The sequence below is a fragment of the Haliaeetus leucocephalus genome, unplaced genomic scaffold, assembly GCF_000737465.1.
Source record: "Haliaeetus leucocephalus isolate CR32 unplaced genomic scaffold, Haliaeetus_leucocephalus-4.0 Scaffold340, whole genome shotgun sequence".
NCBI classification, from domain to species: domain Eukaryota; kingdom Metazoa; phylum Chordata; class Aves; order Accipitriformes; family Accipitridae; genus Haliaeetus; species Haliaeetus leucocephalus.
This window is the reverse complement of record NW_010972776.1, coordinates 7,464,377-7,480,414: the sequence shown is the minus strand read 5'-3', so window position 1 is coordinate 7,480,414 and position 16,038 is coordinate 7,464,377. Positions and strand designations below refer to the sequence as shown.

Genomic DNA, 16,038 nt, shown 5'->3' with positions numbered 1-16,038 from the left:
AATGATGCTTGCGCGCTGCAGAGAGCGGTAGGGCAGGGAACTGCATCTCCCCTGGCTGCAGGGGAAGGAGCCCACCTGGGTCTGAAATATGGTGTATATGGGTGAGTGTCTAAACTGCGCCGGTTCCAGCAGATAACTGCTGAAGGGAGACATACCGCTGGGTTTGTATGTAGGTTGTTTTACTAAATGATCTATGTAATAATATATAAGTCAAAACTCGGTAATAATTGGCACCAAACAGCAAAGAGAACTTGCAGCTTTTATCCGTCTTAAGGGAAGGGCTGCCACTCAAAACTCACGAGCGCTATATTTTATTTCTCATACAGCATACATGAATGTAAGAGAGTAGATCTTTTTAAATGGGTCACAGAATTATTAAGAAGTTTGGCAGCCTTTCCTCACGGTAGACACGCAGGTATGCAGCGGAGCGGGCTGGGCTGGGAAGCAGGAGCGCAGGGCTGTGCCAGGCTCTGGCTGGGTTTGTGTTGCCTTTGCTCAGCGATTTCCCTTTCCATCCTGCATTTAACCCCTGCATCTGTTGGGAAAATAAGTTCCTTACAGCGAGTGTATTATAGATATATGCTAGCCACAATGTGTATAATCACAGTAAGCATAATGTGGCCCTATTTTTGCTGAGTATCTGTAATAGTAATGATCAGCTTCCGCGCTCTCAGCATTAGCTCTCTTAGTGTTTTTATTTTTCAGCAGAAACCCTTTTTTGTTCCATTTCCCTTATCGTATTTTCACCCTCTGTCAAGTGTGGAGAACGACTTGCTTTGTAACCAGCTTCATTAGCTACTCGCACGTTGTGTTTCATTACCGATGCCCACAGCTGGCTGCGGGTGACAACACGTGGCAGCGGGTGACCGGCGGTCACCGCTGTGTCGCTTCACCTTCGGGCAGCGACAGTCACACTTGGGGCAGGGAAGTGGAGTCAGGTGGAGCTGGGTTGGGCTCGAGGCCTGGGTGTAGTAAATAGGAGGACATCTAGATATGTGGAATGAGTAGCTGTAGTGAAAGCGGAGCTTTATCCTGAAGAAATCCTGGATTAACATCAGTCCCTGTAGGAAAAAGAGAAAATTGAACCACAAAAAAAAAAAAAAGATGAAAAAAACCCTCTCTGAATTGAAGCAATAGGAAATGAAAATTGCTGAGATATACTGTCATGTGGGTAGTGGTGCTACCAACCTTGTGCTGCAGTAATTACCTCTATGCATGCAATTTGTGCTCGGCTACGACTGATTTCCCACATCATCCGGTGCCCGGGCTATATTCAATCAGTCCCAGCTGGAGAAAACTATCTTGGATCATTTGGTGAGATTTCACCACAGATGCTACCTTGCGTCTTACGGAAGCACTCGAGAGCTGGATGCCACAAATCTCCCTGGCACACGGGTGGAGGTGTGGGGACGGTCACGGGAGGTTCCCTGCGGCCGGGGGGGGCTGGCTGCAAGGCAGGGGGGTGCCGGGTCCTGCGGGATGCTCAGCGCCTGCGGCTGGTGGAGGTTAAAAGTTAAAGAGCTTCTGGCTCTTCCTCAGGAGAAGACTTTGCTCCGCTGGGTGCGTGCTGGAGACACTAGGTTTTGTGGTCGTCCTTGCAGTGTTTTATGTGAAAAATGACAGAGCGAAGAGCGTTGGTTGGAAATTTTTGCAAGAAGCCCAAGGAAGGTGGGTGTCCGCGTCGCTTGCAAACCAAAATGGGTCAGGTGCTGGATTTCCTCGGACTGCTTTGGAAATGTCGGCTTCGTTAAAGAGATGAGGCAGGAGAGTAGCTGGTGCGAGTACAGCAGACGGCGCTGCCTCGTCTGCTCAGGCACGTTCTCCAGTCAGCTGGTTGAATAGGGGAACCACTCCGGAGCCAGGCGAGGAGCCTCCGGATTCGCCCTGTGAGAGGAACGGCTTTCTCAATTCAACTGCCTCCGCTTCTGGATTCGATCCAGCTCAGTGAGAAGTTCTGAAGGGGCATCGCCGGTTGACTTCCATGTCCTGCATCTGTTCTGACAGGCGGTGCGTTTGCAGCCGCTCTCTGATTAGTTTTGGTCCCTCGGATGCATCGATTTACAGACCCTTCCTCTGCGATACAGCTTTTCTCAATGACAGTCATGAAGCGCATGATAACTCAGCAGCCTAAATTATTCAGGCAAATTCAATGTGTTTGGCTTGTTCCAAACTTTTGTTTCCTTTCAGTGCTGTCGGGAGAACAGGTAGCCGTGATGCTTGTATCCAACTCATTCATGTGCTGGGGAGACACAAAGAGCTGCACTGTAACCCATGTTTTACCTCGTTCGTCATTTATTTCCACTTTCAGCCGTGCTTTTTCTGGGCACTTTTGTGCCTCATAAAAATGCTTATCTTGCATCTAGGGTTGCTCCCCTCTGGTGCACTGCTGGGGTCTGGGAAGTCACTTCATCTTGCAGTGGTAATGCCAGTGTAAAATCCAAAGAAAATTCCGTATCTGTTCCACCTTTAGCCACGTGTCCTTTTGTGGAATTATATTCACTCATGCAAATATTTTGACCCGTTAGTCATCACTGTAGGATCCAGGAACCTCATATTAAAGAAGACAAGTAATTAAAATGAACAATTCTACCTGCAATTCCCACATTGCCTGACCTCTGCTTTGTCAGTCTTCCTCCATTGTTATTGGGTAGATATGTCCAATTAATTCACTATAAAATCCACGCAAGCCCTTCACTGGGCAGACGTGCCTTGCAGGGACCACCGCGCTCTGGCTCATCAGGTGGAGAGGAGATGTTTGGTCAGTGCAAAAATGTCCCCTTGCTTTCTGCAGACTGTTCTGCATCAGGAGCTTCTGGGTATAGGTGAAGGCATCGGCTTGCACTCTCCAAACATGTGTCTGGAGATTTAGGACCTGACTCAGAGCCTGTTGAATCCGGCAGGGCTCTTTCAGCTGAGACCATTGCGCTTGAAATAGGACCCAAGAGAGACGGCATCCTCGGGGGACGTGCTCTGAACTTTGCTTGAGACATCGGTCATCTAAGCCTGTGTGCAGAGGTGAACTCAGGGAGAAGAGATCTGCTGCTGAGCATCTCTCTAATTCAGCGAACGACGCAGAGCTGCTGCTGGCGGATGGAGGTTTGCCTTGGAAAATTCTAGCTGCAAATGAGACGCATGATTTTAGGAATTAGAATAATTACCCCCTGGAACAGGTTCCCAAGGGATGTGATATATTCTGTATCACTTAGAGTCTTTAAATCACATTTGCATGTTTTTCCTAAAAGCGTGCCTAGTCACTCAAAGTGAAGGGCTGTTCTTGAGAAGCACAGCGTGACAAAGCTGAGCATCCTGTGGTTTGCAAGGGAGTTGAGCAGGGACTCACTGCGGTCCCGCGTGGATTCAGCTCTGCGGATCCCTGGAGGAGTGGGTTTTGGCACGTCCTTGAGGAGAAGAGCTCAGGACTGTCCCCTTGGCTGGCGCTGGCTGCCATGCAGGAATGTGCAGAATTGAGCAAGTAACCACACTGGGTATGATTCAGGAGTGAACCCCCCCCAGACAAAAATCTGCCTTCCCTTTCGGAACACACACAGTCCCTTCCTCGCTGAATCAGACGTCCCCAGGGGCTGAGCAATCCTGGCTGTATCAGTGTTTCCAGGACCTTCCCTCCCACCGCTCCCTAAATGACAAGAGTGTTTTTGAAGACCTCATTTCCTGGCCTTTCCCTTTTATCTCTCCAAACAGCAAGTAAACGAGCAGCCCTTTGGTTTTTAGTTACTGCTTCTGCACCCGGTGAGCTATCAGAGGCTGTTGACGACGACTTTTCTCTTTTCCTTGCTCCTGCCTGCAGGATTTGGGGAGATAATTCATTTGGTCCTGGTGCTTTGTCAACTTTCAGCAGTTGTAATTGCCTAATGATCAGTGCTGATGCTGTTGTTAAGCCTGTTAAAACTTTGTCCCGCTGAAAAGCCAGACTGTGGCTGTCTCATCATGTTGTGCCTTGCTGTGTCGACTGGGGCCACCTTTGATGCTCCCTCCCCGGCCCTGGTTTCGGCTGCCGGCGCCCACCGAGGGGGATGGATGCAGCAGGGTGCACCCCACGCTGGGCGACCGTGCCTGGGGGTACGAATAACTAAAGAATAACCCCACGGGGAGCCAGGTGCTTTCCTCCTCTCGCCTGCCCCGATGCCCGTGCTGGCCCTGAGAAGCCTGGTGCTGGGAGGTGAAGGTGGTCCATCGCCCCGAGCCCCGGCGGGTGGGCGAGAGGAGCTCTCTGGAGGAGGCTGTCACTGGTAGGGCATTGCTCTTTAGCAACCTGCATGCCATTTTTGCTCTTCATCTCTCGGATGTCTTTTCCACCTTCGTTATAATTTTTTTTAGAGCTCTAATTGGCCGCATTTTGTGCTATCACCTTCTTTGCTGTGCATCTGAGGTGCCCAACTGGCTGGTGCCATCTCTCCAAGCCCCCGTCGCTCATCCTCTCCTCTTCCAAGGCTGTTTCTTACTTAATGACACACACTGAACATTAGTGCATTACCATCCCTTTTCCAAGAACAGTCTCCATCCACTCTTCTCTCGTCCCCCAGTGCCTCATCCAATTTAATTAATTATACTTAGTATATTACACATCCTGTCAAAGTTTTTCCTTTCCGAGGTTTAATGGTTTTTTAATTCTAATGCATGCTGCATGTGTAAGTGTTTTAGAAATGAGGCGAGCGTGCAGTGGCAAAGAGGCAGCATTACATCTGTGTGCCGCAGACAGCGAGGGTGGATCCCTGTAGAGAGGCTCCAGCAGAATTACTGCAGGACCGCATTGCCTGCCTTCCCGTTGCATCCCCCTTCTTGTGCTTGGGGGGAAAATCAGGCTGATTCCCACCGCAGAGGGACACGTTTGGGTTAAACCTACCCGCTTATGGCGCATCTTGTGGTCCTGCTGCAGAAGCGAGTGCCCGGCCGGCGGCTCAGCCCCAGCACCGGCCGCGTCTTCTCGGCTGCTGCAGCCCTGTGGTGAACTCCAGTGTAATGAACTTGACTCTTCTCCTCACGCTAACTCTCTGAAAGCACCAAATTACATCAGTCATTGCAGCCTTGCTTTGTCCCTTTGAAGAAAAGCTGTGTTGAGGATGCGGTGGGGACTAGACTAATCGGGTAATGCCGGCCGGGGCTGGTACCTATCGCTCTTTATTTCCCAGTGACAGGTAAAAGGTTTGGCCAGAAAAATGGTTCGGGAGGAATGACTTTGTGGGGTCTTATACTTACTAGCTTTGGGTATTTCCAGATAAAACCTGCTCAGACTAAGAGGGCTGTGGGTTGGTGGGTTTTTTTTTTTTTTGCCTGTCAGTGTTGCAAAATGCTTAGGTTTTGAAAATCCAGCTGGGCTCTGTCTGTCTGTCACACCATCACCGGGAGTAACGATGCCGTGGTGCAATTTAGCTGACAGCCCTGTGAACCGGGGCCAGGAGCCAACACAATCCAGCCTGACCTCGGGGCAGCGCTGCAGAAACGCGCCTCGGAGAAATCGGAAATCATCGGAGGCTGCGCAGGCAGAGGTTGGGCCAGAAGTCCGCCGTGCTCCAGCAGCCCTGGAGCAGCCCACCTCGGGGAGAAGGAGCCTCTTGCCCCCTGTGTTGGACCCCAGGATGGCGTTCAGACCCCCCACGTCAGACTCAGCATCAGTGCCCGGGCACCCACGGGTTGGCATCTGCGTGGCTGGAGCTGTGGAGACGGCTGCTTTCCTTGCAGTACTTATACCGGTCACGGAAATACGGTTATTTTCTATTCCCATTGTTCAGCCGTCTCCCCACCGCTCTTCAGTTTACAGCCCCAGACAAACTCAAGGGCTTGTTCTCCATCTTGCCCCCACGGCTGCGGGACAGGACGGGATGGGACGGGATGGGATGGGATGGGACCCCACCAGCATTCCTGGAAATTGAGCTTGTCCATGACTCGCAGGTAATGTAATTTCCTTAGGCTTATAATGAGATTTTAGATTTGACTCTTGACCTTATAGTAATTTTATGTGTATATTTATACACTATGATCACTCTCTTAATTAATGAAGGTAAACTTAATTGCCAGAACGAAGTTTCAGCTGAATTAAATGGGCCAGATTCCCAGCTGGCTTTGTCAATGCTGCGATCTCTTCTGGTGGCCATGGGGCCAGCCTAACCCACGGCTGGTGTTTCCCTGGCATGGCTGTTATCCCTCCTCGGCGTGGAGCTGGAAGCTCGTTTGAGCCCTCCGTGTAGATCCATGGCCAGGGCAGAGAGGAAAGGGAGCGTCCTTGTGTTTCTGTGAGTCATGGTGCTGGATGAGACCACGGGTGCTGTTGGATGCTGGACAATGCAGAGCAGCTTTTGCAGAGCTCTCCTCATGGCCATCCCAGTTCCCTCGGATTTTCTGATGCATCTGCCACCTTAGGCCAGCATCTCATCGTGGGACATCCCTGCGCTTCACAGGAGAGGATCCACCAGCGTGGAAAAGCACCTTGTTCATCCGAAAAAGAGTTAAAGTATAACACCACGGAGGGGATAACGCCAGGCTCCAGGGTGGAGGAGCGAGAGGTCAATGTCATGATGAGAGTTGGCCAGCAACCAACGCTTTTGGTTTAAAAAAAAAAAGGGGGAAAAATTCCCTAGCTATCTCTTGATGGTGGGGAACGCCCCATCGTGCTGGGAAGGCTTCCAGCTCCCTCCGCTCTTCAGAGCTGTGCACTTTTAGAAAGTACAAAGAGCTTCTCATAATGTTTTGCCTTGTGGGTACGTCTATGATTAATTCCGTGCAAGCATTACTGGTGCAATAACAATACTGGAGGTCCTAAAACTGAAAAAGGAAACACATTTGGCTCGTACTTCATACACAATCACTTACACTTAAGCTATTGATAGTTGATTGGGATCTGTAGACTGCTGGGCTGGTGCCACTGGGTTTCTGAGCGCGTTCAATGGCTGGAACAGACAGCGAGGCTGTAGGTTTTGGCAAGCTGTAGGTCTCATTAGTCAGGCTGACTGTATCTGACACGAGAGATTCCCATCCACCAAGATGAAGCTCACTTCCCTAGGCTTTGGCTGACGTCCCAACAATATTTACATGAAGGACAACAGAGGATCAGTGTTAGATTAAGGCTGTGAGTTTCCAGTAGGCAGACAGTTAAATATTCTATTGAAATACTCTTTTGATTATTTAGATAATAATGAAGTTTATGCATGTCCTTGAGAAATCTGGGGAAAGGCAGTTGTTTTATGCTAAGCATGCAAAGATGTGTTTAATCTTGATAATAGGAGTAAATTATGTATCAGCGTTTATAACCTCGGCTCCTTTATTTCTCACTTGTTGTGTGGAAGCACCAGAAACCTTGCAGGGAAGGGAGAGCCACCTCGGGTGGGTGCGCGGGAGGGGGCAGGCGGGGGTCTCACCTGCAGCCCCCCGCTCCTGCCAGCCCCCTGGCCCTCCGCATCCCTGCGGGGAGAGGATGACGATGGGTCGTTCCTCTTCGTCCTGGCCAAGGGAGGTGCTGGCTGCGGTAACACGTTGGCCGTGAGCCCCCCAATGGGTGTCCGTCGGTAGGCGAGGGCAGGGATGCTGCTCCGACAGGCGCTGGGCCAGGAGCTGGCCTGGTACGAGTGGCTGCGAATTGCTTCTTATCTGCCCCAACTGTAATTTCTGTTTTGTTAGATTTCTATCAGAATAGTCGAGTAGCTATTTTCTGAGCAACGCCTGATTTTGAATGGGACGGGGTAATAATTCGATTTATTGCTGCCGTTGGAATGTGGCTGCCTGGCTGGTCCTGCGTTACCCTGACAGAATATGTGAATTTGTCTGGTTTGGATTTGATAATAGCGGAGAGAAGTAACCTTTGGATTAATTTGTTTTAGCGACTAAAGTCCCATTAAATGGAAGGCAGCTGGTGTCAAAGGCATAAACGGAGACAAAGTTTTGCTCCCAATTGTGGGAAATGTGTTTAAACAGACTAGAAATGTTTCCATCTCTGCAGGGTATAATATACTCAAATGGTTACATTAACATGAAAAAAATATAAGAAGGAGTGTATTTAGGACAATCCCTCTGTATCCAGTGTTAATGAAATTGAATTCCAGTAATGAAGTCAAAGGGTTGTATTCTGCACTCGTGCAGGCAGCACAGTAACTGCCATTAGCATTAATGGGAGCTGTGCCTATGAATTACGGAGCCGTAATGGTTTGAGATGGAAAAGGTCTACCAGATCCCAGAGTGCTCTCCTCTCCGAGGACCGGATCCTGCATCCTAACAGCAGTTAGGATGCTAATGAGCCCTGTATCGAGGCGTGAGTAACGAAGTTTCGGAGGTGAAATCCCCACCGCTCAGGGGCCAGCACGAGCTCTACGGACCACTTAAGAAAAGGATTAATTGGAGTTTAAATGTTGTGTTCCGCCGGTCCTCTGAAAGGGAATTAATTTTGCCTTGTGAATGAGGTGGGGATTGGCCCACAGTCCTGGATAAAGGGGGGCAGCCAGCATTAAATTGCATTCCAGCCCATAATATCTTCTGGGTCTGACTCCGCTGTAGTGCGCGGCGTGCCCAAAACCCAGCTCCTCTCGCTTTGGGTGATCGCCCTCCTTCCCACAGCCACCTTCTCATCCCGAAGGCTTCGGCGTGCCCGGGAAGGCGTTTTTCCGGAGGAAATCTTTTCCACCAAACCTATCCTTAGCCCTCTGGTGTGTAGCTAGCCAGGCACCCCAGAGGTGTCGGCAGGTCAGGCTTCATTCCTGACACACGGACCGTTCCGCGGAAGAAAAGGCGTTCTTAATGGTAATACAGAGCAGAAGAAGAGGTGAATGGGCCAACGCCCGGACTGGTGTAAATGAGTACGGGTTCTCGGTGCTTCTCGGGAGCTGTATGTGTCTGCAGCAGCCGGGAGCGAGCCCTGTCGCATCTCTCCGTTGACCATTACAGAAGCACTGCCCATGAGCTGCATTCAGCCATGGGTCCTTATCAGCAACTGCCTGATAAATTAATCTAATTCGCATCCCTCGTTTCGTTAAAATAATTCCTCGCAGGCATTTGCTTTGTCCAAGCACTGTTGACCTCCTGCGTCGGGACAGACAATCCAGGATTAAAAATACAGCATTTTTTAGCTCGCATAAATCCTGAACAATGGCGAAAGAGAGGAAAAGAAAGGCTCCTCGTTGCGGTAAAGAGCATTTGTCACTGTCCCTGGTTATTAGTATCCTCCGAGCATTGTGCAAGGGAAGCCACGCCAGGATTACATTCCTGCATTGACTGGAGATTTCTTATTAGGAAAGGCGAAGAAGGCTCTGTAAAAGCCCATAGGTCAAAAATATAATACACTGTTCCCCACCTCTTGTTTCCTGATATTATGCTATTACAGGAGATAAGGGAGAGGTGCAGAGTCTTAATTTACAAGCAAATGATGAGCCATGGCTGGGGACTGTTTGTATTTTGCTGGAGCTTATTATTTTATCTGGAGTGTAATGTGGTGGATCGCTGCTCCCGAGCCGGGAACGGCCGCTCCTGGTGGGGTGGAGGGGAGGTGGGCTCCGCCGGCGTGCCGAGGGTGGTGGGTGCTGCACGGGGGCTCGGGGACGTGCCTCGTGCCTTGTGGCGCACATCCCCGAGAAAACTGAGGTGCTGGAGCCGAAAAGAAACCCCAGAGTAGCTGGAAGAGGAGTGTTAAATAATGCAGTTGCGCATTGTCCATGAAAGATGGCTAACCATGAGTAAACATCAACAGCAGTGTTTGATCCCTTCATGTTTACTATTTATTCATATTTATTATTCATAAATTCCATCACAAATGTTAGGCCCGCACCCCAGTGAGACATTTGCATTTTATTTTAAGTTTCATTCCCCCACACCCCCCTTGGCTTCATGAACTGAGATTTAATGATTTGCTTTTCCACATCATTCCTGTGCTGGCTCTCCCTGGCTCTCCTCTTCTTGTTTCAGGAAGAGATTTCTAACATGGAAAAGTGATATTTGAATAGATTCCCCTAAGGCAATCAATTTACTTTTAATTTGTCTGGAACTAAGCTTTTCTTTGTTGCAATGAGAAAGGATTGAAACTGCTGTAAAATTTATTAGCTTCCAGGAAGATTTCGAAATGAATTTTTTAATGATCGTGCTGTTTGCTGTACCCAGGAGCAGTGTCATCATGATTACAGTATAATCATACGGTTGCTGAGGAAAACACCGAAATGTGGAGATAGAGCCAGGCTCCTGCACGAGGGTTACCTGCGGTACCGGCCCAGGTACGGGCACGCGTGCCCCGCACCGGCACAGGGCTGGGGTTTTGGGGCTACGGCCGCTCCGCACGACGCTCGCCCACGCACCCCCCGCCCCACGCACGTCCCAGCCGGGCTGCGATTCTTCCAGTTGCCCTTTTTCTTTCTTATTTTTCATTTTCAAGCGACTCCTCTGCTCCTTTTCCTTGCTCCCCATGTAATAGCACAAACGAGCTCTACTTACTCACCTCGGCAAAGCTGCTCTGACATGGATTGGATTGAACTGAGCGGCTGTTTGAAAATGGAAACTCCGGGGACTATTGTCATCGCCCAAATTGCACCTTAGATTGTATAACAGCACATGTCATCTGGCCATTTATCAGGAATATTACATTCCCAGGCACTTGCACCTTGCTACGATTTAACTTTGTCTCTTTGGCCAGCGCTGCGATTCCACTGGAGATAATTCAATTGCTCCGAGAGCTGAATGGGCACCTCGCACATCGGCTGCGTGTTGCTCTGCCGCAGGTACGCGGGCTTTGAATAGGAGACTGAAAGCACTTGTACACCCCGGACGGTCGTTAATCCTTCCTTTTAACGAGAGAAGGCCCCGTGCAGGGGCAGCCCCAGTGTTTCACGTCCCCTCCCCGCGTCTCGTCTCGCTGTGCCCTGGTGCCCGGCTCCCGTTCCCCGCCGGCGGTGCTGGCTGTGCCTCTGCCCGCAGACGAGCTGCGGGTGGTGGTGTCTCTCCCACCAGATTTTCCTGCAGCCCCCTGCCTGGTTCAGACCCCGCAGGCAGCCCACGGGGCTGGCTGGGGCTCGGGTTAGTTGCCTTTGTGCCGGTCCCCCGAGGTGCAAGGAGAGCAGGTTCGAAATCTGGAGCTCAACATGGGTTTTGCCGTACTCGTTGAGGAGCATATTTATTCCAGAGGTGGCTGTTGGTTTTATTTTATTTCATATTTGCTACGTGAGAGCGTATGTTTAGCAATGACACATTTTTTTCTGCCAAGCCTGACTGCAGGATAACTGCTCACCTCTCGATGGCGAGGGTTCCGCCAGGATGTTTTTGTACCTGGGGAACATTTTAAAAGCGACCCTGCCCTAAGGTGCTCCGAAACGAGATTCTGGATTTGTGCTGGGTGAAGGCAGACTGGCTGAAAAATGGACATCGCTGCTGCGGGACCTGCACACGTCGTGTGCCAGACGGCACAGCCATCACCCATGCATGGCACCTGCGCTCCGGGAGCAGTTCAGCATCTCTCTGGCCAGCCCGCGTGTGACACGGGTATCCCTACAGCCAGATTTGCAATAGGACTCTCTCCCCAGCGTCTGTGCGATGTTCTCGGCTCGTTAGAAAGCCCAGCCCAGCTCAGGGTGTCTTGCAAAGCCCCGAGCCGTGGTGTTCCCCTTCCCCAGTCTGTCCCAGCCGGCGGCTCCCTGCCAGCCCAGTGCATCGGGCTCCTCGCGGACTCCCATCCAGGATGAAGCATTTGCTCCGTGGCTTGTGTGCAAAGCAGTGCCGGAGCTGTGGTGTTGCTCACCCAGCGCTTCCCCTCCGTCGTTTTTTCCTCCCTTTGCCTCTCGCCCGGCCCCGTGGGGCCGTAGTTTCACACCAGCTCGCTCAGCCCCCCACCGTCGGTGCGTCGGGCGCGGAGGTGGGAAGCCGCCTGTTTTGGCCGCCTGCCACCCGTCACGTCGTGCGCGGTGCGGTGGTTATTACCTGGGCTTTGCTCCTTGCATTAAGAACATTTTTTTTAGCGCGGACGGTAACAGTCATATCGACTAGGGCAGGTCTAGGGCTGTAAAAAACATTTCCTGTTGTCCTATTTCCGATTGTTAAAAGTGGTAAAAAACCAAGACAGAACAGTCCAATAAAGAGCCTGTGAATGTGAATGACCGTCCTGGGTGCCGTTACAGCTGGGTGAGTCAGACGTAGCTGCAAAGGGCAGCGCCAGGAGCGGTGCCCGGCGGCTCCGTGCCTGCCTCTGCTTTGGGGCAGCATTTGCTCCTGCGCAGGAGAAGGGTGCGAGGTGACAGCCCTGGGATCAGCCCGCTGGAGGAGCCCAGACCCCTCTGAGCTTGCTTTCTTTGGACCTGGGATAGCAGAGGAGTGGGGTGGTGTTCGTGTGTATCAACGGGGCACGCTTGTGCCCTCAAAATAGTATTTTATCTCAGCTCCGGGGTTAAGGCAGTGATGGGTGGGTAGCTGAGGATCCTCATTCTGCCATGGAGAAGCGGCGGCTGCTCAGGGCTCGGTGCTGGTCCCTGGGTCTGCTGCCAGCTCAGGGCTGGGCTGGGCAGCCTGGACACGCGTTGTCCCCGAGAGCGGGATGGTTTCTGGCTGCGGGATGTGGTCTCTGCAGACCAAAGCTGAGGTGTGTGGCGGGGACAGGAGCAGGGAGGCAGAATGTGCCGTGGAGCTACCTGTTGTCTTCAGGTCTGTGGATGGATGGTGACTCCTGCCCCTCTGCCTGTCAACCCCGGCGTTTTTTGTACTTGCTACATTCCCTTCATAAAATAAAAGATGGAAACGGTATAATTTAACGTAACGCTTTCCATCTCTTCCCCTGCCTGTGTTTCAGCTGCCGCTGGTGTCACTTGTAGACAAGCATCTTGGTGTCCAAAGCCGATCATCTCCCCAGCAGATAGGCACCACGCCAGCAGTCTTTAATAAAACCGCTCTTAAAGCACGGGTCCCTTTCTAACGTTTGAGGATATCCACTTGCAGTGCAGTCATCAGTGAAGTCCTCGATTTGTTTTTAACTGTCAAGTGTGCCAGCTCGGAATAAATGGGTCAAGGCAAGACAAACCCGCCTGTGCTCCATCTGGAGGGCAGCTTACCTCAGCTGCGGTGGTCCTGTGGATGTGGGGCTGAGCCGTGATGCTGGGTGGGGAAGATGAGGAGCAGCAGCTCCCTCCGTGCCCTCCCGTGCCGGACCAGCCAGCCCAGCGCGCACCCAGGTCCGGCGTTTCATGTTTGTGGAGAGACTGAAGTGATGTGTGCTCCAGCAACACGCCCAAGGTCACACAGCACAATAAATCAGTGTCTCATCGGGGATGAGAACCCAAGATATTTCTGTAGCCCCTCCAGCCATCACCAAGTCCTCTGCTATCACAGCCAGACTACACAACTTTGTATGCCTGTAGCACCCTTTTGAAGTTAAGCTGTGGATAAATAGGCAGACAGCAACACTTTCTGGGCAATTTTTCTTTTTTTTTCTTTATTTTGCTCAAGTACTTGAAAGTAACAGAATCAAAGTATAAGAGCATGGGCTTTTAGATCTCGGTGCAGGTTGTTCTGCATGTAAGGCTCAGAGCATCCTTCTCTCAAACTGCTGTAAAGGCGGCTGCCGAAACCCAGACCTCCTACACAGCCACACGGCGCCGCGCTCCGCACCACCGGGTAGCCGCTCTGATGTAGAGAAAAAGCTAATGTTTTACCCATAGATTTTTCAATTAATTGGCTTCTTCTCCTTTAAAAAAAAAATCCCCCCCCCCTTTTTTTTTTTTGAGGTCTGCCTTTTACTCGTTTATTCTCTGTAAGTGTTAAGCTGCTCATATTTTGGTGCATTGTGTTATGTGCTGAGAATTTTTATCAGCCGCCCTAGTGCTCGAATGTGGTGGAAATACCAATGTGTCTGAGGAGCGGAGGTTATGCACACAGATGTACAAAGCATCAAAATGAACGGTTTGCAGATGGACGGGAAGCAAACCCAGGCTGAGTCTGCACCTTCGCAGGCTTCGATCCATCAAAGCGGCACCGACCGAGCGCAGCCTTGTATGGGCAGTGGCGTTAGTGCTTTAATGCTGCTTTGTGTGTATATAGGTTATGATAGGAAGGAGCTACGTCTTTGCGTAGGGAAAGGTTGTGCTTTATGAGGGCTAGCTGCAACTACGAGTTCTTATCAAATGAAGGGAAAAGTCGTAAGCCGAGACTGAAAAGCAGCCGGGAGCCTGCGGTGTTTGGCGGGAGCCACGGTCGGATGCTCAGCAAAAGCTGGGGATGTTGAGACTCTTGGATTTGATTTCCAGCTTTGCGCTCGGCTGAGCCCGGCTGTCTCCCTGGGCCCCAGTTTGTCCGTCCGCGACGGGGAGGTGAGGCTGTGCGGTCCCTCGGGGTCGGCGGGCAGTGCGGGGACGCGTGCGAGCACCGGGCACGAGGGTTTGCGCCCGCCTGGGAGCCCTCAGACCTGGGCATGGAGGGTCCTTGGAAAGGGTTAAACCACCACTCCGTATTTCAGCCCTGTAAAGTGGTGTTGGGACAGCCCCAAGTCGAGAGAAGGGATCTTTATTGCTCTTGTATGAATAAAGCCCCAGCGCTGGGAATGACACATTTAATCTTCAGTGGAGTGGGCAGTCTTGGAGATTTATAAAGCCTCTGTTGTGTGGGAGGTCAGTAGGGATTAAGCAAAAAGTTAAAACACTCATATACACCAAAAGAAAAAATAAAAAGAACCCCCCCTCCTCCCTCTGTTCCTTTCCCCCCTCTGCAAAAAGTCAAGCTTAAATGTCACGTCAAACCAAGCTTAAAACATGGTGGCTTTTAGCGCTGGTTGCTAAACCCAGAAACTGCTGACTCTGAGCGGCTGGACACATGGGACAGACCCGCCGGGACGGATTCGCAGCCGTAACTCCTTTCCCGGGGTTGCAGGTCTGGTGGCGGCAGATGACACGCGACCTGTTGGAAACTGAACTCCGGTCTTTAGAGAAATGGCAGAGAAACGGCAGCAAAAATCCCTCTTCCGAGCCTTGCCTTAAAAACGGTTTGGGGTAGCGTAACCATTGCTCGGGTGGGAGCGACGGGCAGCGCTGGGGAGGTGGGGGGCAGCGTCGCCCCCGTCGGGGCTCCCCCCCTTCACCGTCCCTTGTGTGTTTTTTGTCCCCACGCAGATCAGAGCGAAGGATTTCATTGCAGGGAGGAGTGCCGCATCCTGGGCCACTCGGACAGGTGCTGGATGCCCCGCGGCGCCGTCCCCAGCCGCGCCAAATCCCCCGAGCACGGGAGGAACGTCATCGCCCTCTCCATCGAGGCGACGGCGGCGGACGCGGAGCCTTACGCAGACTGCAGCACAAAAAGGACCTTCGCCACCTTCGGCAAGGAGGGCGGCGAGCCCCTCGCCGACGAGCGGCTCGCCAACGCCAAAGGCAAAAGAACGGTGGACCCGGCCGCCTGCAGCCCCAAGGTGAGCGGTGCCGTCCGCGAGGCAGGCAACGGCTGCGAGGCCGTCAGCCCCGTCACCTCGCCCCTCCACCTGAAGAGCCCTTTATCCGGCAAGCCGGTGGCACCCTACGGCGCCGGGCACTGCGCCGGCAACCGGGAACGGGAGCCCTTTGGGAACAGTGGCCCTTCCCGGCCGACGGAGGCAGAGCCCCGGGGGGCGGACAGCGAGAGCGGCGGGCAGGAGGGTAACCCGCTCCTGCAGGAACGCCGGGAAAAGGACTCGCCCGGCGCCCGGAGACTAAAAGACATCGTCCTCTGAGCGGCACCCGGCGAGAGGAGGAGGAGGAGGAGGAGGAGGAGGAGGGACCGCACGACTCCCAGCGCAGATTGTTTTTATCGCTTACCAATGGTTCACAGATTGCTGTATTTAAAAGCTTTCCCTAAATGTATTGTTTATAAATGAAGCTATCGTTAATGTGACAATCCCACTTGTCTCAACAGGCAGCAGGGGTGTGCAGCCGGAGCAAAGTAGCGGGTGTTTTGCTTTTGCCGGGAGGCGGTGGGTGGCGGGGGGCGGAGGCGAGACCCCCCCTGGTCCTCAGGAGCGCTCGGTATCCCCTCCTCGGAGTTTATATATTTTTTTATATCTCAAAACGAAGATAAATTTCCAGTCCTGGAAAGAACCGAACGGCAAATTCCTTA

General features: G+C 52.1%; 1 protein-coding gene across 1 annotated transcript in view; it reads left to right on the top strand.

Annotated features, from left to right (window-relative positions):
• The window catches only part of PCDH19 (protocadherin 19), a 54,309-nt gene extending 38,654 nt beyond the window's left edge, over positions 1–15,655 (top strand). The window contains exon 5 of the mRNA XM_010572435.1: positions 15,066–15,655. Within this exon, the coding sequence (XP_010570737.1) occupies positions 15,066–15,655 (590 nt within the window). The remainder of the gene's footprint in view (positions 1–15,065) is intronic.
• The last annotated feature ends 383 nt before the right edge of the window (positions 15,656–16,038 follow it).